This window comes from Carcharhinus amblyrhynchos, chromosome 6 (genome assembly GCF_965287045.1).
Source record: "Carcharhinus amblyrhynchos chromosome 6, sCarAmb.v2.hapA, whole genome shotgun sequence".
In the NCBI taxonomy this organism is placed as follows: domain Eukaryota; kingdom Metazoa; phylum Chordata; class Chondrichthyes; order Carcharhiniformes; family Carcharhinidae; genus Carcharhinus; species Carcharhinus amblyrhynchos.
The window spans coordinates 125,221,797-125,247,675 of NC_137329.1; the positions used below are offsets into that span (position 1 = coordinate 125,221,797).

General features: G+C 44.2%; 1 protein-coding gene across 1 annotated transcript in view; it reads right to left on the reverse strand.

The window, feature by feature from the left end:
- Positions 1-25,879, reverse strand: part of pah (phenylalanine hydroxylase) — a 51,115-nt gene that overhangs the window by 18,584 nt on the left and 6,652 nt on the right. Inside the window, exons 2-6 of the mRNA XM_080191784.1 lie at positions 25,560-25,667; positions 18,060-18,243; positions 10,776-10,864; positions 9,500-9,567; positions 1,427-1,623 (exon numbers count right to left, since the gene is read on the reverse strand). Of these exons, the coding sequence (XP_080047910.1) occupies positions 1,427-1,623; positions 9,500-9,567; positions 10,776-10,864; positions 18,060-18,243; positions 25,560-25,667 (646 nt within the window). The remainder of the gene's footprint in view (positions 1-1,426; positions 1,624-9,499; positions 9,568-10,775; positions 10,865-18,059; positions 18,244-25,559; positions 25,668-25,879) is intronic.

Here is a 25,879-nt window from a genome sequence, read left to right on the forward strand (position 1 = left end):
TATCCTGTTCTTGAAATCCCTCCATGGCTTTGTCCTTCTATCTCTTTAACCTCTTCTTGTCCTACAACATTCCAAGATCTTTGCATCCTGCAATTGTGGTCTGTTACACAGACCCAATTTTAATCATTTCCCTATTGGCAGCCATGTCTTCAGTGTGATGATACTGTGCCTATAAAAAATGTATTTTTATCATGCTTCTTGTAAAGGGTAAGTTTGAAAGTTAGCTCTGTTTTATACGGTGCCTATTTATCTACAACAGGCAGCTTAGATGTTGAGAATGCAGGATAATGACTGATTTTAGCTCAGAATATGTTTGTTTAAACAGAGTTAATGCATTTGTGTCTACTTAGGTTTCCTTAGGGTTGGAGTAGAGTTTGATTAGATTGATTGACAGAAATAGAGTCATGTGTTAATGGGAAGAGCTAAGATTACAGGGAAGCTACACTGTTTCTTTTTCTAAAACAGTCAATTTCTGCCTGAAAGAAGCAAGTGGTTTCTCTTTGACTCTCTCTGCAGATGTAGTCTTCTAGGACTGGCAATCTAATTACTAGTACCTTTGTGCTGTTAACTAATTTCGAAGAGGGATTTAAGTCTGTCAGAGGAAGATTAATTGAATTGGAGCTCATAAGGATAGGATATCAGTTAAGAATTGTATCTTGTCAGGTTTAAGCATAGTTCAATTGTTAAAAGTTAAGCTAATTCATTTATTACAGTTGAATTGTACTGCTAAACAAAGTTTGTTTTGATTAAAGCTTCCTAGTTTATCAGTAGAATTGCAGTTGGAGTGAAACACCTTATCACCACATTAATGCCAAAGTAGTGAATAGTTGGGATCTAGTCTAACTTTAGACTGTACCGTGGGGTTTCTGATCTCATACTTTCACATCAGCAAAACCCGAGCTTCCGAATTTCTTCCCTTACCTCCCCACTTCTCCTCCATTAAAATAGGCCTTATAACCTACTTCCTTGACAAAGCTTTAGTACTTATCTTCAGGGACAGCATGATGGCACTGTGGTTAGTCCTGCTGCCTCACATGCCAGGGACCCAGGTTTGATTCCTGGCTTAGGTCACTGTTTGTGTGGAGTTTGCATGTTCTCCCCGTGTCTGTGTGGTGCTCCAGTTTCTTCCCACAGTCCGAAAGGTGCGTAGGTTAGGTGGATTGGCCATGCTAAATTGCCCCTTAGCATCAAGGGGACTAGCTATGGTAAATGTGTAGGATTAAGGAGATAGGGCCAGGTGGGTTTGTAATTGTTGCAGACTTGATGGGCCAAATGGCCTTCTTCTGCAGTGTAGGATTCTATGATCCCCTGATGAAACTCTACCAAATTTCTGTCTGAAAATGGCTCCTGTGAGGAGCCTTAGGATGTTTTACTCTGTTAAAGATGCCACTTAAATTCAGATTCTAGTTTTCAGCTTGTTACTCACAGTGTAAGAAATTGGAGACATCCTCGAGTTGTGGAATGTTATTTTCCCGATAGCCACAGTATTGCTCCAGCAATGGGAACACACGGTTGTATTCGCGGCAGGCATGGGTTGGGTACAGTGTCTTCAGTTCCCGAAATACAACACTCCAGGTTCTCTTCTCGTCCTCCGTATATTCCACTCTGGGAATCACATTGCCACTTTGCCAGGAAAGAAAGAGAAATTTACATGATGCTAACATTAAAGGGGCTGCAAGCTGAGAGAATGTTATCTCCAATTGCTCCAGTTCCTGCACGATCTATTAATACACTTCTAAGAACAAAGGAACAGAAAGAGGCAATTCACACCCTCAAACCTCGACTGTCATTTAACCAAGTCATGGCTGACCTGAAGCTCCACTCCGTATCCCTACCCAACAGAACTCTATCATTCTCAGTTTTGAAATTTGTAAACAATCCCCCCCCACTCCCTCCGCAGCAACAATGGGTTTTTTGGGGACACAGCATTCCAGGTTTCCATTACCAGAAACACTTCCTGACATCACCACTCCAACTTTACAGTTATCCAAGCAGTGGGTATTCCACCACACTCCTGACTTGCCCCTTGTCAATGGTGGACAGGCTCTGGAGAGTTAGGAGGTGAGTTCCCCACAGAATTCCCAACCTCTGACTGCTCTCGTAGCCACAGTTTTTATTTGGCTTGGTCAAATTCACTCCCAAGCATCCTCCCAGAAGGCTGATGGTGCCAGATTCCGTGATGGCAATGGTGTGGTCTCATGTCGGACATGGTCACTGTCTGGCACTAATGTGATGCAAATATCACATGCTACTCATCAGCCAAAACTTAGATGTGATGTTGTTTTTATTTCATACCTGTCCCTTCAAATCTGCTGATACGCACACGTGGTAGTTAGTGTCAGTCTGGATCTTGAAATGTTTTCCTTTCTACATCAGATGCTGCAACTGATGTTAGTGTCAAAGAACAATTAGGCCCAACTTAGAAAAGGAATGCTGTGAGGGAAGGAAATCTTGAAGGGAAAAGTATGGCATTGAGGGACCTTATGGATTTTTGTATCAAATTGTATTAATTAGCAGATTTTTTTATTCATTCGTGGGATATCTGTGTCCCTGGCTGGCCAGCATTTATTGCCCATCCCTTGTTGCCTGACAGCAGTTGAGAGTCAACCATATTGCTGTGGCTCTGGACTCAGATGCAGGTCAGACAAGGAAAGGATGGCAGATTTCCTTCCCTAAAGGACATTAGTGAGCCAGATGGGTTTTTCTGACAATCGACAATTGTTTCGTGGTCATCAGTAGATTCTTAATTCCAGATTTTTTTAAAAATTCAAATTCCAGCATCTGCTGTAGTGGGATTTGAACCCAGATCCCCAGAACATTAATTGAGTTTCTGGATTAATAGTTTAGTGATAAGAACACTAGACCATTGCCTTCCCATTGAAGAAGAGTTCTGGGTATGTGGAGTTGGCTGGTGATGAAATTGAGCCAATTAACCAGAATGTGAGGAAATAGGTGAAAGAACAAAATCAGCAAAGTACAAAGTAAACAGAAAGACAGTTGACCGGAAACAGAGAGTAGCGTTCGATGGCTGGTTTTGGACTGGAGGAAGGTCTGTCAGGGAGTTTCCCAAGGATCGATATTAGGAGTCTTGCTTTTTTACATCATTTACAGGATTGGGCATCACGCAGGCCAAGTGTAAACAGCGGAGAGAGACCGCAGCAACCAGAGCGTCCCACCACCCCTCATCAAACACCACTGACCAAACCTGTGGCAGTGTCTGTGGCTCCAGGAATGGATTATTCAGCCACCACAGAACATACCTCCCCGGTGTGAAAGCAAGTCATCTTTGACCCTGAGGGACTGCCAAGGATGAAGGCTTCCCTGATATACATAGAACATAGAACATAGAACATAGAACACTACAGCACAAACAGGCCCTTCGGCCCACAAGTTGCGCCGATCACATCAACACCTATCTATAACCCCCAATCCCATAAAACCCCATATACTCATCCAGAAGTCTTTTAAAAGACCCCAGCGAGTTCGCCTCCACCACCACTGACGGCAGCCGATTCCATTCACTCACCACCCTCTGAGTGAAAAACTTACCCCTAACATCACTTCTGTACTTTCCTCCCCGCACCTTAAACCTGTGTCCTCTCGTAGCGACCATTTCAACCCGGGGAAATAGCCTCTGAGAATCCACCCTATCTATTCCTCTCAACATTTTATAAACCTCTATCAGGTCGCCTCTCAACCTACGTCTCTCCAGGGAAAAGAGACCCAGTTCCCTCAACCTAACTTCATAAGGCATGCCTCCCAGTCCAGGCAACATCCTTGTAAATCTCCTCTGTACCCTTTCAATAGCTTCTACGTCTTTCCTATAGTGAGGCGACCAGAACTGCGCACAGTACTCCAAATGAGGCCTGACAAGGGTCTTATAAACTTGCAGCATTACCTCCCGACTCCTAAACTCAATCCCTCGATTTATGAAGGCCAGTACACCATACGCCTTCTTGACCACCTCTTCCACCTGCGAGGCCAATTTAAGAGTCCTGTGGACCCGGACCCCAAGATCCTTCTGCTCCTCAACACTACCAAGACTCCTGCCCTTGATAGTGTACTCGTTCATCCCGTTGGTTCTGCCAAAATGGACGACTACGCATTTATCCGCGTTGAAGTCCATCTGCCACTTCTCCGCCCAGTCCTGCATCCTATTTATGTCCTGCTGCAACTTTTGCCATCCTTCCAGACCATCCACAACACCACCGACCTTCGTGTCATCAGCGAACTTACTTACCCATCCTTCCACTTCCTCATCCAGGTCATTTATGAAAATAACAAACAGCAAGGGTCCTAGAACAGATCCCTGGGGCACTCCACTGGTGACTGACCTCCATTCAGAAAAAGCCCCATCCACAACCACTCTCTGCCTTCTGCAGGCAAGCCAGTTCTGGATCCACAAGGCCAAAGGCCCTTGGATCCCATGCCCTCTCACCTTCTCAAGAAGTCTTGCATGGGGGATCTTATCAAACGCCTTGCTGAAGTCCATGTACACCACGTCCACGGCACTTCCTTTGTCAATGTGTTCAGTCACATTATCGAAGAACTCAACTAGGCTCGTAAGGCACGACCTGCCCTTGACAAAACCGTGCTGACTATTTCTGATCATGTCAAACCTCTCCAAATGGTCGTAAATCTTGTCCCTCAGAAGCCTCTCCATCAGCTTACCAACCACTGAGGTCAGACTCACCGGTCGGTAATTTCCCGGGCTATCTCTGTTCCCTTTCTTGAAAATAGGGACTACATCCGCAACCCTCCAATCCTCCGGAACCTCTCCCGTCTCCATTGACGACGCAAAGATCATCGCCAGGGGCTCTGCAATCACTTCCCTCGCCTCCCACAGTATCCTGGGGTATATCCCATCTGGTCCCGGCGACTTATCAATCTTGATAGAATTCAAAAGTTCTAACACATCCTCCACCTTAATATGCACAAGCTCAATCTTTTCCATCTGCTGCAAATCCGTAGCAAAATCTCCCAGATCAGCTTCCACCGTGAATACTGAGGCAAAGTACTCATTAAGCACCTCTGCCATTTCTTCTGGTTCCACACAGACCTTACCCCCTTCACCTTTTATAGGTCCTATCCCTTCTCTTCTCATCCTTTTACCTTTCACATATTTATAAAAGGCCTTGGGATTCTCCTTAATCTTACCCGCCAAGGTCTTCTCATGACCCCTTCTGGCTCTCCTAATTTCCCTTTTAAGCTCCTTTCTACAGTCCTTATACTCCTCAAGATCCTTAACCTCTCCTAGTTCCCTGAACCTTTTGTACACCTTCCCTTTCCTCCTGACTAGGTTCAACACAGCCTTCGTGCACCACGGTTCCCGCGACCTACCAAAACCCCCTTGTCTCATTGGAACGTTGTCACGCATAGCTCCAGACAAACATTCCTTGAATATCCTCCACCTTCCTTCGGTACTTTTCCCTAAGAACGCCTCCTTCCAGTTTATTTGTCCAAGTAACTTCCTGACTTCTTCGTATCTCCCCTTACTCCAGACAAACACCTTCCTAGCCTGCCTGACCCTATCTCGTTCCAATGCAATTGTGAAGGAGATAGAATTATGGTCACCATTCCCAAGATGCTCCCCTACCGAGAGATCCATCACCTGCCCTGGTTCATTCGCCAGGACCAGGTCAAGTACAGCCTTTCCCCTCGTAGGCTCATCCACATACTGTGTCAGGAAACCTTCCTGAACACACCTAACAAACTCCTCCCCATCCAACCCCCTTACCCTAGGGATATTCCAGTCGATGTTTGGGAAATTGAAGTCTCCCATCACGACAACTCTGTTATTAATACATCACTGATTTAGACATCGTGAACAGAGAACAATTTCAAAATTTTCAGACAATAAAAAACTTGGAAGCATTTCAAACTGTGAGGAGGAGAGTGTAGAACTTCAAAAGGACAAAGACAAGTTGGTCGAGTGGGCAGATAGGTGGCAGATGGAGTTCAGTGTGGAGAAATATAAGGTAACACATTTTGATAGGAAGAATGTGAAAGGACCATATAAAAGAAAGGGCACAATTCTAAAGGAGGTGCAGGGTCAGAGGGACCTGGGTGTGTATGTGCATAAGTCATTGAAGGTGGTAGAACAGATTGAGAACGCAGTTAATTAAGTATACAGTATCCTCGGCTATTTTAATCCATCTGTGTTGTAACAATTCTGTGATCCGTTGTGGCTGGACATCAATATGCTTTTTAATTAAATTGCTGCCTCTATGAAATGTAAGTTTAAGTTAAATATTTAAATTAATGTGAATACTGTGATAGAATCTCTGAATGGACTCTGAACACACGGACACTATTTTCCCGCAGATTTTGATGAGTAGGGGTTATTCTTATAGTGTAATAGAATCCCTACAAGTCTGCACTGACTCTCTGACAGAGTATCTTATCCAGTCCTTCACCCCCACCCTATCTCTGTAACTCCATATATTTCCTATGACTAATCCATCTAACCTAGACATCTTGGGACACTAAAGGGCAATTTAGCACAGCCAATCCACCTAACTAGCAAATCTTTGTTGATCTAAAATGGAGCTGAACCCACCATACAAATGCTTTGGTTACAAGAACTGGACAGTAACTCAAATCTTGTCCACCATCTACAAGGCAGAAGCCAGGAATATGATGGAATACTCTCCACCTGTCTGGATGAGTGCGGCTCCAACAACACTCAAGAAGCTCCATACCATTCAGGACAAAGCAGCCCGCTTGATTAGTACTCCATCCTCAATACATTCACCCCCTCTACCACTGACACGTTTGGCAGCCTATGGAACACCATCACCTGTAAATTCCACTCCAAGCCACACACTCCCCTGATTTGGAACTATATCACTGTTCCTTCACTTTGTTGGTCAAAATGCTGGAACATCCTCCCCAACATAGCGATCACATAGAATCATAGAAGCCCTACAGTGCAGAAAGAGGCCATTTGGCCCATTGAGTCTGCACCAACCACAATCCCATCCAGGCCCTACCCCCATATCCCTACATATTTACCCAGTAATCCCTCTAACCTACGCATTTCAGGACACTAAGGGGCAATTTTAGCATGGCCAATCAACCTAACCCACACATCTTTGATCAGCAATAGTTTAAGACAGTGGTTCTCCACCTCCTTCCCAAGGACTATACGTGTCAGCCACCAATACTGGCCTTGCCAGTGACACCCACAACCTGTGAATGAAGTAATTTTTATAAAGTGCATATCAGTGCAGTGCACATAGAGATCAGCTTACTTGGTTCATGATTCTCCCAATTTATTGACTATTGTGATCATAACACCAGGAAGGTCACAAGTCAGTTTCATCCTTCAGTTCCCACTGAGGAAGGGGGTCAGTGCAATACAGAACCAGCAGAATGACACCACAGTTAAAAGTGTTAAATTGTGAGAATGGGCAGTTTAACTTTGCTATTATTCCATTGATTTTAGAAGATTGATGAGTGGATTGATGGGGAGGTTTAAAATGTTACAGGGAAATGGTAGATACACAGAAACTTTTTTTTTTAATTGATTCATTGTGATGTGGGTGTCGCTGGCTGGGCCAGCATTTATTGCTCTGAGGGCATGTAGGCCAGACTGGGTAAGGACGACAGATTTCCTTCCCTAAAGGATGTTAGCGAGCTTCTCCTGGTGGAGGGATCCAGAACATGGAGTAGAGTCACTGGGAGCTTGAAGGCTGAAATTGGTAGATTTCTGTTGTGTAAGGGCATCAAAGGATGTGGGGCAAGGCAGATGAATGGAGTTGATGTACAGATGAGCTATCATAGAATCATACAATCCCCACAGTGCAAAAGGTGGCCATTTCGCCCATTGAGCCTGCACCCATAACAATCTCACTCAAGCCCTATCCACTTAACCCCAACCATTTACTCTGCTAATTCCCCTGACACTAAGGGGCAATTGTCAAACTTTGTAAGCTATGATCTAATTAAACATTGGAACAGATCAGCCATGATGATCTAATTGGACATTGAACATAAGAACATAAGAAGTAGGAGCAGGAGTAGGCCATCTAGCCCTTCGAGCCTGCCCCACCATTCAATAAGATCATGGCAAATCTGAAGTGAATCAGTTCCACTTTCCCGCTTTCTCCCCATAACCCTTAATTCCCTTGTCTATCAGAAACATATCTACCCGTGACTTAAATATATTCAACGAGGTAGCCTCCACCACTTCAATGGGCAGAGAATTCCAGAGATTCACCACCCTTTGAGTGAAGAAGTTCCTCCTCAACTCTGATCTAAACTGTCCCCTCCCCCCTTATTTTGAGGCTGTGCCCTCTAGTCCTGCTGTCCTTTCTAAGCGGGAAGAATCTCTCTACCTCTACCCTATCTAGCCCCTTCATTATCTTGTAAGTCTCCATAAGATCCCCCCCCCTCAGCCTTCTAAACTCTAACGAGTACAGACCCAGTCTATTCAATCTCTCTTCATAAGCTAACCAATTGGAATATCTGAATGGACTCTTTCTGTTCCCCTGGTTCTATAGTCACAGGCGGAATACAAAATGGGCAGCTGCTAGTTTCTGTCCTTGGCACATCTGCATAGTTACTACAACTGGGCAGGATGGAGGCCATTTGGTCCATTATTTCCACTGTGAAAAACTACCCTATCGAGTTTCGAGAGAAGCCGGAAAGGTTTCACGGGGGACTTTCTTTTCAACGAACTGTCTAGTTTACTTCCTTTGGTTTCATTGAGCAGGGTGAGGATGGAGGTGGTGGTGCACAGAATGTAAACGGCTCAGCACAGCTGTGATAGAATAAAAGTGGAATAATAAAAGGTGAATTACATCAGTAGCCTTTACAATATCGTGTACAGTCCCCACTTAAATGTAAATTCCAACCTCTTCAATGTTATGATGAAGATTGCTTACAGCCGCATCATTCAGTGTCCGTGCCTTTGTAGTTCTGTCTGATTAAGCTGAGCAATTAGACAACAAAGACTGCTTGCATAATAAATATATTTATAGCTGTAGTTCCATTCAGTTCTGCTAGTCAAAGGAGAAAAAAAACACCACAACTGGATTTGGGATGCAGGGTTAGCTATTTGCAAGCGTTTTATTATAGAATCATAGAATCTTGCAGCGCAGGTAAAAGCCATTCGGCCCATTATGTCTGTGCCAGCTCATCGAGAGAGTTATCAGTTCATTCCACTTTCCCCACAACCTTGTTAAGTTTTCTCCTTTTTAAGTGTTTATCCAATTGACCCTTTTGAAAGTTATTATTGAATCTGTTTGCACCGTCCTTTCAGGCAGCGCAGTCCAAAACACCACAAGCTGCCGTGCATAAAACAGATGTAACTCCTCACCTCCTGCCTGTTTATTTTACCAATTGTCTTCAGTCTGTGTCCTTGGGTTACCGACCACTCCCCACCCCTGCCAGAGGACAGTCTCTCTCTGTCTTTGCTCTGTCAAAGCCATTTCATATACCCTAAATTCAGTATACTCAAGACAGGTGAAGGTTCATTGGCTTTTGTTGTACTCACTGTCGATAATTGTATGCAATGTCTGCAAACTCCTTCCTGCGAGCTCGATACACTGAGTCTGTGAAACCCTGGGAATATAACACAAGTGGAGAGGTTCAGACCCTCACTCTATCATTAAAATGAGAGGCTGAGTAACTGAGGCAGCATGTTTGATTGACATCTTTGGAACTGCATGCCCGGATGTAGAATCAGAGTAATCAGTCACTATCTAATTTACCAAATGCATAATGATAATGTTGTCAATCTGAAAAAGATACCCCTTTTTAAAACCTAATGCATTTTGATAAAGAAGAGTAATTATATCTTATTATATTACATCAATTACACTCTAATAGCAGCAATTTGTACTGTACTGGCAAAATTCCACAACCTTAATCATGAAAAGCAACTTATCTCAAAATCTACAGCTGTCTGTAATTTGCATTTGTTTGTGTGTATACACATTTATATGTGTGTGTGTGTGTGTGTGTGTGTGTGTACGTAGATACCTGCATGTGTGTCAGCGTATGTGTGCACATTTGTATCTGTGTATGTATAAATGTGCGTGCGTACACATTTATATCTAATAAAGTTTACTTATTAGTGCCACAAGCAGGCTTACACTGCAGTCAAATTACTGTAGATTTCCCCTAGTCGCTACACTCTGGCACCTGTTCGGGTACGCTGAGGGAGAATTTAGCATGGCCAATGCACCCTAACCAGCATGTCTTTTGGACTGTGGGAAGAAACCAGAGCATCTGGAGGAATCCCATACAGACACGGGGAAAATGTGCAAATTCCACACAGTGACCCAAGGATGAAACTGAGTCCCTGGTCTGTGAGGCAGCAGTGCTAACCACTATGCCACCATGCCATTGATATATGTATCTGTTTGTGTCTACATATCAGTGTGTGTTTTTATGTGTGCGTGTGATATGTAGTGTGTATGTACACATATCTGTACAAACCTGTGCTTTTATGTGACTGTGTGTGTCTTTATGTTCACTTGCCTGTATGTATATACATTAGAGAGTTGTGAGGAGGGGGGAGCTCTGTGTGAGAGGATCTATGAATTGAAACTGAAGCATAGCAGAGTCACAATGGAAAGACGGCCCTGCTGTTCTCTGTGATGGTGCCGTGGGATCTTTAATACTTACCTGAGAGCACGGACCTCACTTTAATGTCCCAAAAGTCAGCACCTCTGACAATGCAGCACTCCCCCCACATTTACCTCCTGCCAATCTTACTTCTCTTTCATTGTACAATACAGTTTATTTTACTGAAATAAGTTCCTTACTGGGTGATCCGCATCAAGCTCTGACCCATAGCTCAGGATCTGATTCGCAAATCTATCCAAATCTTGAATTGTCCGAGGGAACCATGGAACTGAGAAAGGAGGAAAATGGGGAAAGAAAGAGGGAGATATTTTTGTTAATATTATTCATTTTGTCATGTGACCAATGCAGGTCTGTCAATCCTCCTCACAAATAGTTCTTGATGGTGAGGTTATTATCAAACACTGGAGGGGGATTATCACCCACTCACGTACCATCGTGATAAACAGAGCTTTCCTCACCCAGTTTCAACTTTGAGTCAAAGCCCAGAGTCTTCCCTTCCCGCGAGTGGGCGAAGGGCAGGCCATGGAAAGTCTATTGACCTCAGGCGGAATTTTATGGTTTTGGGACAAGTGGAAAGACCCACCTGCAGATGGTGTGATGACTTCAATCAGACCATTGAGCTTGGCCTATTGGAATGTGAACTACCTGATTAAGGGGCTAATTCTGGGATCTTCCTTGTATTTCACCAGGAGTATCAGTTCCTCTGGCGCTCCTGAAAGTGAAGATAGATTGTTGACTGATAACACTCTGTGTACTACTGTTGGAATTGGGATTTTGATGAAGAGACTTCTGTCGCCAAAGACTTATTACAGATGGAATTGTGAAACTAGTTTCCAAATGAGTTGGAAAGGTTCAGAATTCCAACGCAGCAAAAGTTGTTTGCATTTTAATTATTTCTCAAAGATATGTCTAGAAAAGTTATCAAGACTTTCCAGATATGATGATGAGCTTTATATTCTTCAGAAATATAACGTATCCATTTTGTGCAAGATCCTAATGTTGTACTTTGGGCTACGGCTTTATTTTATCCCTCAGATTCATTTCACATTACTGCCCTCGGGATTCTCGCAAAGCACAAATGGTGATTTACCCAAAAAGATAAAAGAATAAGTATAATGAAGAAGGAGGTTTTGTGGCAGAGTAGGTAGTGTGCGAGTCCCACCTCATGATTTGATTGTCAAGGTGCAATGGCCTGGTGGTATTATTGCTAAATATCAATCCAGAAACTCAGCTAATGTTCTAAGGACTTGGGTTCGAATCCTGGTAGAATTTGAATTCAATTTTTAAAAATCTGGAGTTAAGAACCTACTGGTGACCATGTCAATTATCAGAAAAACCCATGTGGTTCACTAATGTCCTTTAGAGAAGGAAATCTTCCATCCTTCCCTGGTATGGCCTATATGTGACTCCAAACCCACAACAATGTGGTTGATTTTCAACTGTGTATCAAGGGCAGCTAGGGATGGGCAATAAGTGCTGCCAGCCAGTGATGCCCATGTCCCACAAATGAATTTTAAAAAATCATAATGCAGCCCAACAGGTTGAATGTACCAGGCAGCGCAGGCTAGGAGAGTCGAAGGGCCTGTTCCTGTGCTGTAATTTTCTTTGTTCTTTTTTGTTCTCTTTGTAACTCCACCGGTGTTTGACATAGTGCCAACGGGATCCTGTATGTCCGTGTAAGAGAACAGTCAGGCCACAGCTTAATATCTCATCCAAACAATGACCCTTCTGAGAACACAGGGGACCCTCAGTAATGCACTGATGTGTCAAACTAATCTGTTGTACTCAAGTCACTGGAGTGAGATTTAAACCCACAACTTTTTAACTCAGGGATCAAAGTAGGACTAACTGAGCATGGCTGGCACAAGAATCCAGAATGGGTTGTGGTGCTGAGTTGACAACAACTGCATCTTGTATTTTTATGCTCGTGCTATGATGTAAAACTTGATAAGAATATAAGTGATGAGGACAATACTAAGATATAGACTGGTTGAGTGAGTGGGGAAATATGTGGCAGATGCTGTTTAAAATGGATACATGTGAAATTATCCACTTTAGACAGAGAAACAGAATATGACAGAGTGTTATTTAAATGATAATCGATTGGGAAATTTCAATGTACACAGTTCCTGGGTGTTCTTGTACAACAGTCGCTGAAAGCAAGCATACAGATACAGCAAGCAGTTAAGAAGGTAAATGGTATGTTGGCCTTCATTGCAAGAGGACTTGAATGCAGGGAGAACGATGTCTTACTGGAACTGTACAGGGCCTTGGTGAGGCCACACCTTTGATATTGATTCGATTTATTCTTGTCACATCTTTAACGTTCAGTGAAAAGTATTGCTTCTTGCACGCTATACAAACAAAACATACTGTTCATAGAGACACCTGGAGTGTTGTGTGCAGCTTTGGTCTCCTGATGTGAGGAAGAATATATGCCTTGGTGGGAGTGCAGTGATCACCAGACTGAATGAATGTACAACACTCCTAGATGCATACAACTGCCTGGGTTTACCAAATTACTAAACAATTCATCTGTCAATCTGAGTCAATGCAAAACTTAATTAGCGATCAACTATAAATCTAATGAAACAATTTTAACTTATTCATAGGAAATCCCATTGTTTATCAGATGGATGGAGCAGGGATCTGTCAAAGGGGATTGGAGAAGCACACAGCCAAGTATAAATTCTAATAAAAAAAGAAGGCAGCAAATAATTCCTAATGAGGGGAATATTAAACAGGAGGAGAAGGGAAAGGAGAAGCGAATGAGAACTGGCAAAAATTAAAATTAGACCAACTAATTTAATTGTCTGCAGCCATTTATAATCTTAATTTCTTCGCCTGGACTTTGCTGATACTGGCTGCATTGACATTTCGGGGGTAAGCAGCGGGTCAGCCAAAGAATAGACAAGAGGGCAGTGAGAAAAGCTTCTGATTAGTCTTTTACAGTGACCTGCTCATTTGTCAAACAGCAGTTTTTATGCCTTAGCCCCGAACACCCAGTATTGTGGTCACTCTGAATGAGGTTAGACGTCCAAAAATTTGTTGAATTTATGAGAATTCACAACACTCACTAAACTCTTGTCTAAACAGAGTTAACCACTCGACACTGCCCCAGGGTAACGGGGAGCTTGGGAAAGAAGACATGCCTCTCAGCATAGTGGACTTTAATTCAACTCTGCGAAGAATAATAAATCTCTGGCAAATATAAAGCTTTTGTTCCGTTATCTCCAGCACCTGTCTGTCTGCCAATTATGAATACATTGCCTTAAAAAAATACTTGCTAAAAAAAGAGTCCCACTGTAATTCTCTCAAACAAGAATTTGTATTGATGATCTGGCCAACTCTTAATGAATGACAACTTGACAATAAATCTAAAAAGAACCTCACAGGAGCCTCTCCCCTCTGTTGATGCAGCTGCACTGTCGTTAATAAAGCTAAGTTAATATTTTTATACATGGAAGTGGAACTATTCCCAGGGAATTTATCCCAAACCAGCAGCTGGATTCAAGGTCATGGGAAGGAAATTGATACTTTCTGTCACAAAGCTCATCAATATCACAGTGCAGAAATTGTGTACGTTTTACAGATTTATAGGGTGCATTGCGAAGGTTCCTTCCCTCTGTGTGAACCCTCATCCATTGGGAGTTAATAACAGAACATGGGCATCTTCTTCCCACCAAAGAACAATTGGCATTTATACTGCACCTTTCACAACCTCAGGGTGTCCAGGGAAGTACATCGGAAAAGTACTCAATGTGGGATGTGATGTAGCCAATGTGGGATAATGTGAACTTGCCAACTTTGGCAGTCAGTACCTTATTTAATTGGAGAGAGACTGAAGAATTCTGAGGTACAGAAGGATCTGGGTGTCCTGGTACAGAGATCACAATGCTGGTACAACTGGTGATTAGGATGGCCAATGGAATGTTGGCTTTTATTGCAAGGGGAATCAAGTATAGAAGTAAGGAAATATTGTAACAGCTGTATAGGGCCATAGTAAGACCACATCTGGAGAACTGTGTTCAGATTTGGCCCCCATACTTTCTTTTTAAATCATTCACAGGATATGGGCATCACTGGCTTAAGGTGCGGGTTTGAGATGAATGGGGCAAGGTGTGAAGGAGATGTACGAGGCAAGATTTTTACATGAAGGATGGTGGGTGCCTGGAATTCACTGCCTGGAAAAATAGTGGAAGCATATATAATAGTGACTTTTAAGGGGCATCTTGGCAAATACTTCAATAGGATGGGAATAGAGGGATATGGTCCCCGGAAGGGTGGGGTGTTTTAGTTAAGTCGGGCAGCATAGTCGGTGCAGGTTTGGAGGGCCGAAGGGCCATTCCTGTGCTGTATCTTTCTTTGTTTTTTCTCAGTATTTATTGCCCATCCCTAATTGCAATTGAGAACGTGATGAGAACCTTCTTGAATCGCTGCAATCCCTGAAGGGTAGGTACAGCCACAGTGCTGTTAGGGAGGGAGTTCCAGGATTTTGACCCCAGCGACAGTGAAGGGGCAGTGATATAACAGTGATACAATATAAACTAAGACAGTGATTAACTTGGAGGGAAACCTGTAGGTGGTAATGTTCCCATGTCTCTGTTGCTATTGTCGTTCCAGGTCGTAGACATCGTGGGTTTGGAAGGTGCTGTCAGAGGAGCCTTGGTGAACTCTTGTGGTGCATCTTGTAAATGGTACACACGGCTGCCACTGTTCATCGGTAATGGAGGGAGTGAATGATTAGGTGCCAAGAAAGCAGTGTTTCTTTGTCCTGGAAGGTGTTGAGCTTCTTGAGTGTTATTGGAGCTGCACCCATCCAGGTAAGTGGAAAGTATTCCATCCCACTCCTGACTTCTCGGTGGTGGGCAGGTTTTGGGGAATCATGAGTTAAGTTAGTACCTGCTGAATCCTTATCCTCTGTAGCCACAGTATTTGTATGACTAGTCCAGTTCAGTTTCTGGTCAATGACAAACTCCAAGGTATTGATCACCCCAAGATTCAGTGATGGTAATGCCATTGAATATCAAGGGGCGATGGTTAGATTCTCTCTTGTCACAGATGGTCATTGCCTGGCATGTGGTGTGAATGTTTCTTGTCACTTGTCAGTCCAAGTCTGACTGTTGTCCAGATATTGCTGCATATGGACACTGACTGCTTCGGTGTTGAAGGAGTCACAAATGGTGTTGAAAGTTGAGCAATTATATAAGTGAACATCTCCACATCTGACCTTATAACAGAGGAAAGGTTATTGATGAAGCAACTGAAGATGGTTGGGCCTAAGACACTCCCCTGAGGAACTCCTGCAGCAACTTGCTGGGACAATGGGCTGCCAACATCACAACCATCTTCCTTTGTGCCAGGTATAACTTCAACCAGCTGAGCGTTCCCTCCGGAATGCCGTTGACTCCATTTTTGTTAGGGTTCCTTGATACCCTACTCAGTAGAATGCTGTCTTCCTGTTAAGGGCAGTCGCTCTCACCTCATCTCGTGCTCAGCTTTTATTTCCAAATTTGAACCAAGGCTGTAACGAGGTCAGGAGCTGAATGGCTCTGGAGGAACTCAAACTGAGCAGGCGTGAACAGGTTATTGCTGAGTGAGTGCTGCTTGGTGGCACTGTTGATGACATTTTCCATCACTTTACTGATGATCGAGAGTAAACTGATGGGGCGGTAATTGGCTAGGTTGGATCTGTCCTGTTTTTTTGTGTACAGGACATACCTGGGCAATTTTCCACATTGTTGGGTAGATGTCAGCTGTACTGGAAGAGCTTGGTTCGGGGAATGGCAAGTCCTGGAGAACAAGCCTTCAGTACTATTGCTGGGATGTGATCAGGGCCCACTGCCTTTGCAGTATCCAGTGCCTTCAGCTATTTTATTGATACCATGTGGAGTGAATTCAATTGGCTGAAGGCTGACACCTGTGATGTTGAGGCCTCAAGAGGAAGACAAGGTGGATCATCCACTCTGCCTGAAGATGGCAGCAATGGCTTCAGCCTTGCTTTTTGCACTGAAATGCTGGATTCCCCCACCACTATGCATGGGGATATTTGTGGAGCTCCTTCTCCACTCAGGTGTTTGAGAACAAAGAAAATTACAGCACTGGAACAGGCCCTTCAGCCCTCCAAGCCTGCACCGACCAATCATCCAACACCATTTACAACAGGACTACTGACATTGGATCTGGTCAATTGGAAAGATTCAGAGATGGCTCACTCGATTTATCCCTGGGATGAAGGTGTTATCGTATGAGATTTGGGCCTGTACTCATTGGAGCTAAAAAGAATGAAAGATGATCTTATTGAAATATATAACATCCTGAGAGGACTTGATAGGTTGAATTTTGAGAGGATGTTTTACCTTTAGGGGAGTCTGGAGATAACGGACATAGTTTAAAAATTAGGGGTATCCCATTTAAGACAGAGATTAAGAATTTCTTTCTGTCTCAGGGAATCCTTAGCCTGCGGCATTCACTTCCCTAAAGGGCAGTACAAGTTGGGTAGTTGAATATATTCAAGGTCAAATTAGATAGATTCTTGATTTACGGGGGGTCAAGGGTTATGGGGGGCAGACTGGAAAGTGGAGTTGAGGCTACAATCAGATCAGCCATGATTTTATTGAATAGCAGAGCAGGTGTAAGGGGCCCAATGGCCTATTTCTGCTCCTGGTCCTTTTTGTGATCCTGTGTTCACTCCATTTGACAAATTCTAGCCCACAACTAACATCCAATCATCCCAGTTCTCGGGTTAAAGCCTAATGGCGGGGGTTTTCCGACCATTCCCACCAGTGGGATATTCCGGTTCTGCCTCCACCACGGGTTCCCTAGCGGCAGGGGGTGTGAACAGTGGGAAGCCCCTTTGATAGCAGCAGGGCCAGAGGATCCCTCCACTGGCCAATGGCTGTCTTTGCTGTTCCAAAACACACCACAGAGGGGTGGAGAAAATCCTGCCCTAAATCTTGGATTCTCATCAGTGTCAGGCCCTGTAACTCCTTGCTCTGACTGATACTGCTTTGTCACAATGACCCCAGAGAACCAATCCCCATCATTCCCACACTTAACCTCCAAAATACACACGTGATTCTCCTTAAAGTTTAAAGTTTATTTATTAGGCTTACGTTAACATTGCAATGAAGTTACTGTGAAAATCCCCTAGTCACCACACTCTGGCACCAGTTCAGGTACACCGAGGGAGAATTTAGCATGGCTAATGCTCCTAACACATCTTTTGGACTGTGGGAAGAAACCGGAGCACCCAAAAGAAACCCATACGGAAATGGGGAGAATGTGCAAACTCCGCACAGACAGTGACCCAAGCCAGGAATCAAACCCAGGTCCCTGGTGCTGTGAAGCAGCAGTGCCACCGTCAACCTAGGCATTGTGTACATTCCTTCCCACCCTACATCCCACCCATATTACTGCACCCACCCTTCTTTAATATTTGAGAGACAATAAGAGTCCGGTACCTGTGTCCTTTTTCTTGTCCCGCGAAAGTTCATGAACAGTGCCGCTGATGTCTTGTCTCAAGCTGAGGAGGATGTCCTCAAGGCTGGCCATATCTTTACAATCCAGGTCGATAAAGAACTCATACTCCCCTCTCTTAAACCGTGAAGGCCTGGATTCAATGTGAGTGAGATTCACCCCCTTCTCCTGCCAAAGTCAAGAAATTAAACTTGTGCTTGCCTTTAAGAAAATGCTGTTTTAAAATTTGTTGCATTCCTACACAGTGCTTCATAAGCACAGAAATCTGGTGGCTAATTGTGCATCGCAAACTCCCACACGCAGCAGTGTGTACTGACCAGATCACCTGTTTTCAGCAATGTTTGGGGGTAAACATTGGCCAGGACATTGGGGGAACATTCACTGGTCTTCCTGCAATAGTTTCATGGGATCTTTTATGACTATCTGAAGTGGCAACAACATCCCTAGTGTAATATCTCGGCAGTTCCAACACTTCCTCAGCAGTGGACTGAGTAGGATCGGAATGAGATCATGGCTGATCCAATTGTAGCCTTAACACCACTTTCTTGTCTGCCCAACCATGTTTGACTTATAGAAACCTTACAGTCCAGAAGGAGGCCACTCGGTTCATCAAGCCTGCACCAACAACAACCCCACCCAGGCCATATCCCCTAATTCCACATATTTACCCCGATAGTCCCTCGATATGAAGGGGCAATTTAGCACGGCCAATAAACCTAACCTGCACATCCTTCAGCTCTTAGGTGGAATTTTCCTGAGTTTGACTGAGGCCACGATATTACAAAACAATTCTAAGTGCAGAACGAGCGAGAAAATGCAAAGGAATCACTCTGGTTTTTTGGGTGAGTTGCGAGTCGCAATCTTATGGCATTTGGTGCAAAAGAAGTTGCAGGATGTGATTGCTGTCAGCAGGGGGCAGAGCCTAAGCTCGCTGGAGAAGCTGGCTGCTGTGCTTTTGGAGTGCCATTGTCCAGGTACCCTGATCTCCCAAAGATCTCCTACTGCTTTCTCCTACCTGCCCCATGGACATCAGCCCCACCCCTGCCAATCACCCCCGTCTGCAGAGATCCCCCCCCCCACTGCCACCCTTGCAGAAAACCCCCTTCCCTCCCACCCCTGCAAAGTTCCCTTCCCTCCTTCCCCGTCATAGCTCCTCTCCCACAGGCATCATCACGTTCAGGCCCCACCCTCCTGGCACTGCCCCTGCCCCTGCACAATTGTGGTGTCCAGTAGATAGTACCAGGGTACCAGGCAGGCTCTGTCAGGCTGACACTGCCCCATGGGCACGGCACAACTCTGCCCCAGACCACCCAGCAGGCTTTAATAACCTCCATTGCCCCCTGGCGAGGCCATCATGTCTGGTCTCTTGTGGCAGTGATCATCCACGATTCTCACTGGGGAAAACCTCAACCAGCGAGGTGGTGAAAGTAAGTGAGCCCAGACGAAAGCAATCCAGACTCATTAATGACATGCTTTCACCAGCAAAACAGGGCCAGTACCATCGGGGGAGGCAAGAAACTGGACGCGTTTCTCGTTTCTCATCTCTTGCTTTGCCAAAAGTCGGATGTTATGCTTCACTTGTACAGGGCATTAGTGAGATCACATCGGGAATACTATATGCTAATTTAGTCTCCTTATTTGAGGAAGGATGTAATTGCAATCGTTCAGATTAAAAGCTGGAATGAGGTGTTTGTCTTGTGGGGAAAGGTTAGACAGACTGCATGGGTTTGTTTGCGCTGGAGTTTCACAAAGTGAGGGCAACATAATTGAGGTCTGATTTCAAGAAGAGATTAGATGTTGTTCCTGGGGCTAAAGGGACCGAGGGATTTGGGAGGAAGGAGGATTCAGGATATATTCTATGATCAGCCGTGATCAAAATGAATGATGGAGCTGGCTCGAAGGGCCAAGTGGCCTCCTCCTGCTCTAGTTTCTATGTTTTGTAAACAGTTATATCACATGGTGCATCAAGCAGTGACGAGGTTCAAGAGGAGGAGTGCAGTGGGAGGATAAGAGGTTGGCCCAAGCTGCAATAAATACTGTTTCTGAGCCAAACAACTTGTTCAATATGTTACTGTGTAAACAATTGCCTCATTCCCTAAGCAGGAAAGTCAGTACAGGCGAAATGTGAGATAACAGGCGAAAGCCAGACAAGGCTCTTGGGGTCCAGGTCCACAGGACTCTTAAATCGGCCTCGCAGGCGGAGGATGTGGTCAAGAAGGCGTATGGTGTACTGGCCTTCATTAATCGAGGGATTGAGTTTAGGAGTCGGGAGGTAATGCTGCAACTTTATAGGTCCCTTGTCAGGCCCCACTTGGAGTACTGTGCGCAGTTCTGGTCGCCTCACTACAGGAAGGACGTAGAAGCTATTGAAAGGGTACAGAGGAGATTTACAAGGATGTTGCCTGGATTGGGAGGCATGCCTTATGAAGTTAGGTTGAGGGAGCTGGGACTCTTCTCCCTGGAGAGACGAAGGTTGAGAGGCGACCTGATAGAGGTTTATAAAATGTTGAGAGGAATAGATAGGGTGGATTCTCAGAGGCTATTTCCCCGGGTTGAAATGGTCGCTACGAGAGGACACATATTTAAGGTGCAGGGAAGCAAGTAGAGAGGAGATGTTAGGGGTAAGTTTTTCACTCAGAGGGTGGTGAGTGAGTGGAATCGGCTGCCGTCAGTGGTGGTGGAGGCGAACTCGCTGGGGTCTTTTAAAAGACTTCTGGATGAGTATATGGGAATTAATGGGATTGGGGGTTATAGAAAGGTCTATGGATTGGTAGGTGTTGATGTCATCTGCGCAACTTGTGGGCCGAAGGGCCTGTTTGTGCTGTAGTGTTCTATGTTCTATGAAACACTATAGATTGCTCGAAAATGCTTTCCCTCAAAATATTATATCCAATTGCCCCTTTTGTGACATTTGGCACAAATTGAAAGAATTGCTGTCCAGTTAAAAGATGTCTACATGACGCAAGAAGGGGCTAAAAGGTCTATTTACTCAAGTGATTTTTTTTCTCAGAGCTTTGATGTTGCAATGTGTATTTTGAATAAGCAGCTCCAATGTTGCAACAGCAGAGTTTAGATATTGCTCAAAGAACTGTAGAAAGATAACACATGAGCAGGAGGAGGCCATTCAGCCCCTCCAGTCATGCTTCACCATTCAACAAGATTATAGTTGATTGTCTACTGCTAAGCCATTTTCCAGCACCATCCCCAGTCCCCTTCAGATCATTAGTTGCCAGAATTCTGTCAATCTCTGTCTCAAACATACTCAATGATTGAACCTCCACAGATTTACCACATTCTTGAGTGAAGAAATTCCCCTCATCTTAGTCCTAAACTCTCTTAATTGGGGCGGTGCAGGGGTTAGCATTGCTGCCTCACAGCGCCAGGGACCCGGGTTCAATTCCAGCCTTGGGTGACTGTCTGTGTGGAGTCTGCACATTCTCCCTGTATCTGCGTGGGTTTCCTCTGGATGCTCCAGTTTCCTCCCACACTCCAAAGAGTTGCCGGTTGGGTGGATTGTCAGACTTGTCAGTGACATCAACATCCCAAGAATGAAAAATATATGTTTGTGATTTAGTAACCTGTCTTTGGGAAAGGATTAGAGGAGAAAATGCTTGAGAGAAGTAAAGACAGACATACGTGATCCTGAACTTGGTTATTGGTCTATTGATTGACCAACTTCTATATTGAGTGATTAATGCTGGCTGGTACAAGTTGTGGATAATATTGAAAGATCAGACAAATCCTCTGCTGTAACTCTGGCTGAATGTTCCTTTGTTACTATGAACTGTAGTGCGTTATTTAACAGAGATAATGATCGTTTACATGCATTGTAACGATGGAACACTGCAGCTTACTGACATAGAAAGTGAACTTTTATCTGATCTGTTAATTCCACGTGCACTAGCAGGGAGGATATAACTGAGAGTAACCTGCATACAGCATACAGACGCTGACCTTGGATAAGTTTGCATCATTTAGAACACAAATATTTACAAAACTTTAGCAAAGTAGCAGAAAGACAGCACACAGAAGCACCAAACCCCATTTCGGGGGAAGGTGGAAATGGAAGGTTTCACCCGAGGGAGGATTCCAAGAATTCAGGAAAGTTTCTGGATCTGCTGGTTGTCCTGATCCCTCAGAATCTGTAGGGACATGGCCAATAAACAAAGGAAAGGCACAACTATGTTTAAATATTGGTTTCTCGAATTTGGAGATGGTGCAGAGGAGATTTGTGGCACAGCGGTTCGAACTGCTGCATCTCAGCATCAGGGACCAGGGTTCCATTCCTGACTTGGGTCTGTGGAGGGTCTGCATGTTCTCTCCAGGTCCGCGTGGGTTCCCTCTCACAGTCTGAAAGCCGTGTTAGTTTGGTGCATTGGCCATGCTAAATTCTCCCTCAGTCTACCCAAACAGGCACCAGAGTGTGGCGACTAGGGGATTTTTCACACTAACAAATAAACTTTAAACTTTTTAAAAATGGGTTATATGGAAAGAAGTTAGGAATGTTCTCCATAGGGAAGGTTAAGGGGAGGTTTAACGGATGTGTTCAAAGTTACAAAGGGTTCAATAGAGTGAATCAGGAGAAATAGTTTTGAGAGGATGGGGATGCCACCGAACTAGTAATCCAGAGACAGAGGCTCTCGAGGCATGGTTCAAATCCCAACACGGCAGCTGGTGGAATTGGAGCTTTTTAATGTGTTTGGAATTTTAAAAGCTAGTCTCAGTAATTGCAGTGATGAACCCATCATCAATTCTTGTAAAAGCCCATCTGGTTCACTAATGTCCTTTGGGAAGGAAATCTGCCGTCCTTACTAGACACGGCCTACATATGACTCCAGACTTACAGCAATGCGGTCGATTCTTAACTGGCCCCTTTGAAACGGCTGAATAAGCCATTTAGTTTAAGGGTAATTAGAGATGGGCAACAAATGGTGACTTTGCCAGTGATGCCCACATCCCATGAAAGAATTAAAAAAAGGAAAAAAATTTAAGGTTATTGGCAGAAGAACCCCAGGCAAGATGAGGAGGATATATTTTACGAGGTGAGTTGCTGTGATCTAGAATGTACTACCCAAATGTTCGGGGGAAGCAAATTCAATACAGCTTCTAAAGGAAAACATTGCATTGCCATGGGGAATGAGATTAATGGGATAGTTCATTCAAAGAGTCAGCATGGGCACAAAGGGCTGAATGGTCTCATTCTGTGCTAAAGATTCTATGAAAAAGTTTATTTATTAGTGTCACGAGTAGGCTTACATTAACACTGCAAAGAAGCTACTGTGAAAATCTCCCAATCGGTGCATTCTGGCACCTGTTTGGGTACACTGAGGGAGAATGTAGCACGGCAGTGCACCAAATCAGCACATCTTTCAGACTGGTTAGATGCATTGGTCATGTTAAATTCTCCCTTAGTGTACCCAAACAGGTGCTGGAGTGTGGTGATTGGGGAACTTTCACAATAAAAGCCAGAAACCGAAGCACACGGAGGAAACCCACGCAGACACTAGGAGAACGTGCAGACTCCACGCACACAGAGGCCAAGTCAGGGATCAAACCTGGATCCCTGGCTCTGTGAGGCAGCACTGCTAACCATTGTACCTTACAATTTTAGCAGTAATGTAGCTATCATGGATAAAGTTAAGACTTTGCACTCTTTGCATTCACACACACTGTCCCTAGTCAAAAGGGGACATAGTCTGAAGCCTCAATCCTCCCTATCACAATAACTTCCACCACCCTTAGCCTATGGGATCTCTGTACTCCTCCAATTCTGGTCCCTAGTGCTTTCCCAATGTTTATGGCTCCACCATTGGCAGTCTAGACTCTGGAGTTCTGGAATTTCCTCCTTAAACTCCGTCTTGGGTCATTTTGCTACAATAATATAGATTATTGTATCCAAATTTTCATTGGTTTCGTGAGAGCAAGAACAAAACAAGTTTTCTTTGTCAATGTGGGCCAGCAACTAAAAATCATAAATTGAAGATAATTAACAAACAATTGTAATTGGTATTGGGGCTGCACAGTGACACAGTGGTTAGCACTGCTGCCTCATAGCACCAGGGACCCGAGTTCGATTCCCAGCTTGGGTCACTGTCTGTGTGGAGTTTGCACATTCTCCCCATGTCTGCGTGGGTTTCCTCCGGGTGCGCCGGTCTTTTTCCACAGTTTGAAAGACATGCTGGTTAGGGTGCATTGACCTGAACAGGCGCCAGAGTGTGGCAACTAGGAGAATTTCACAGTAACTTAATTGCAGTGTTAATGTAAACAAAATTAATAAACAAACTTAAAAAAATAAATAAATGAGGTGGAATTAGAATTTTCTTCAAACAGAAGGTTGGTATGATCTGGAATTCATTATCTGAAAATATCGTGGAATAAGATTTCACAGGAATTTTCCGAAAGCGATTGAATGTGTGCTTGATAAAGAATATTCTCCAGGAATTTTGGGGGAAAGCTGATGTGTCCAATTAAATTGGACCTCCCTTATATGAAAGATTCCAACCTTGTTAGTTAGTCAGATGAAGAGCATTCTTGCACCCAAGCTTGAATTCCAGTGTAAGCTGGAGCGTAACCATAAAGGAATCGCCCCCTCACACTATAAACTTGAGGGTGAACTCCCCACTTCCTGAGACTCCCTAAATCCAGCTGCAGTTCCCTTACAGCGGTGTTGCTTTGGGCTTGAATGGTTTGGGTTCTGAGTACATGAACACAAAACATTCTCCAACATACTGACACTTCAATATAATCCATTGACTAAACGACAGAATGGTTTAAGACACAAATCAGCTCCACGTACTCCAAATATAAATATAGTCAAAGCACAGTTCCCTACTGATTTCATAGGATCATAGAATCCTACACTGCAGAAGGAGGCCATTCGGCCCATCAAGTCTGCACTGACCACAATCCCACCCAAGCCCTATCCCCATAAACCCATGCACTTACCCTAGCTAATCCCCCTGACACTATGGGGCAATTCAGCATGGCCAATCCACCTGGCCCACACATCTTTGAAGTGTGGGAGGAAGCTGGAGCACCCAGAGGAAACCCATGCAGACATGAGGAAAATGTGCAAACACCACACAAATAGTGACGTAAGCCAGGAATTGAACTTGGGACCCTGACCCTGTGAGGCAGCAGTGCTAACCACTGCACCACGTGCCACCCAAAAGGTGTGGTCCTCCTTTTCACTGGGAGCAACCCCCTGCATAATATCAACAATGGCATTTTCACAAATGTCCCAAATTATTCATATACTTTATCCAAAAAGTCATGAGCAAAGATAATTTAATTCTGTTCTAGCAAACTGCAATAGCTGAATGGAAGGACAGATTAGAAAGATATGGGTGGAAGTACTGATGGGACAGAATCAGGTGTAGAGATTTTTGTTAATTTCTCCAATATGAATGGGACAGGAATAATCTCAAATTCTGAGATTAGTGATTAATAATCACGGGCAGATAGGTAACTTCAACGAGGATTACCTCAAACATTCGCAAGGCTTTGGCCAAGGCTCCAACCTCTTCCTTTAATGAGAAAATCAGGGACATTACATCACCCTTGGTTGACTTTTCCTCAATGTACATCGAATTCTAGAAAGAAAGAAAAGAAACATTGTGGTACTGTTTGATAGAAAGGCCATCTCTTATATATGAATACAGAACCAACTCCAATTCTGTATCAGTTCCAGATGAAAACTTACATTATTCTTTAACCATATCCCCCAGCCCACAACTGCCACCAAGAAAAACTGGGACAGGAATTGCATGCGGACATCATCACTTCCCACATTCCCCGCCAAGCC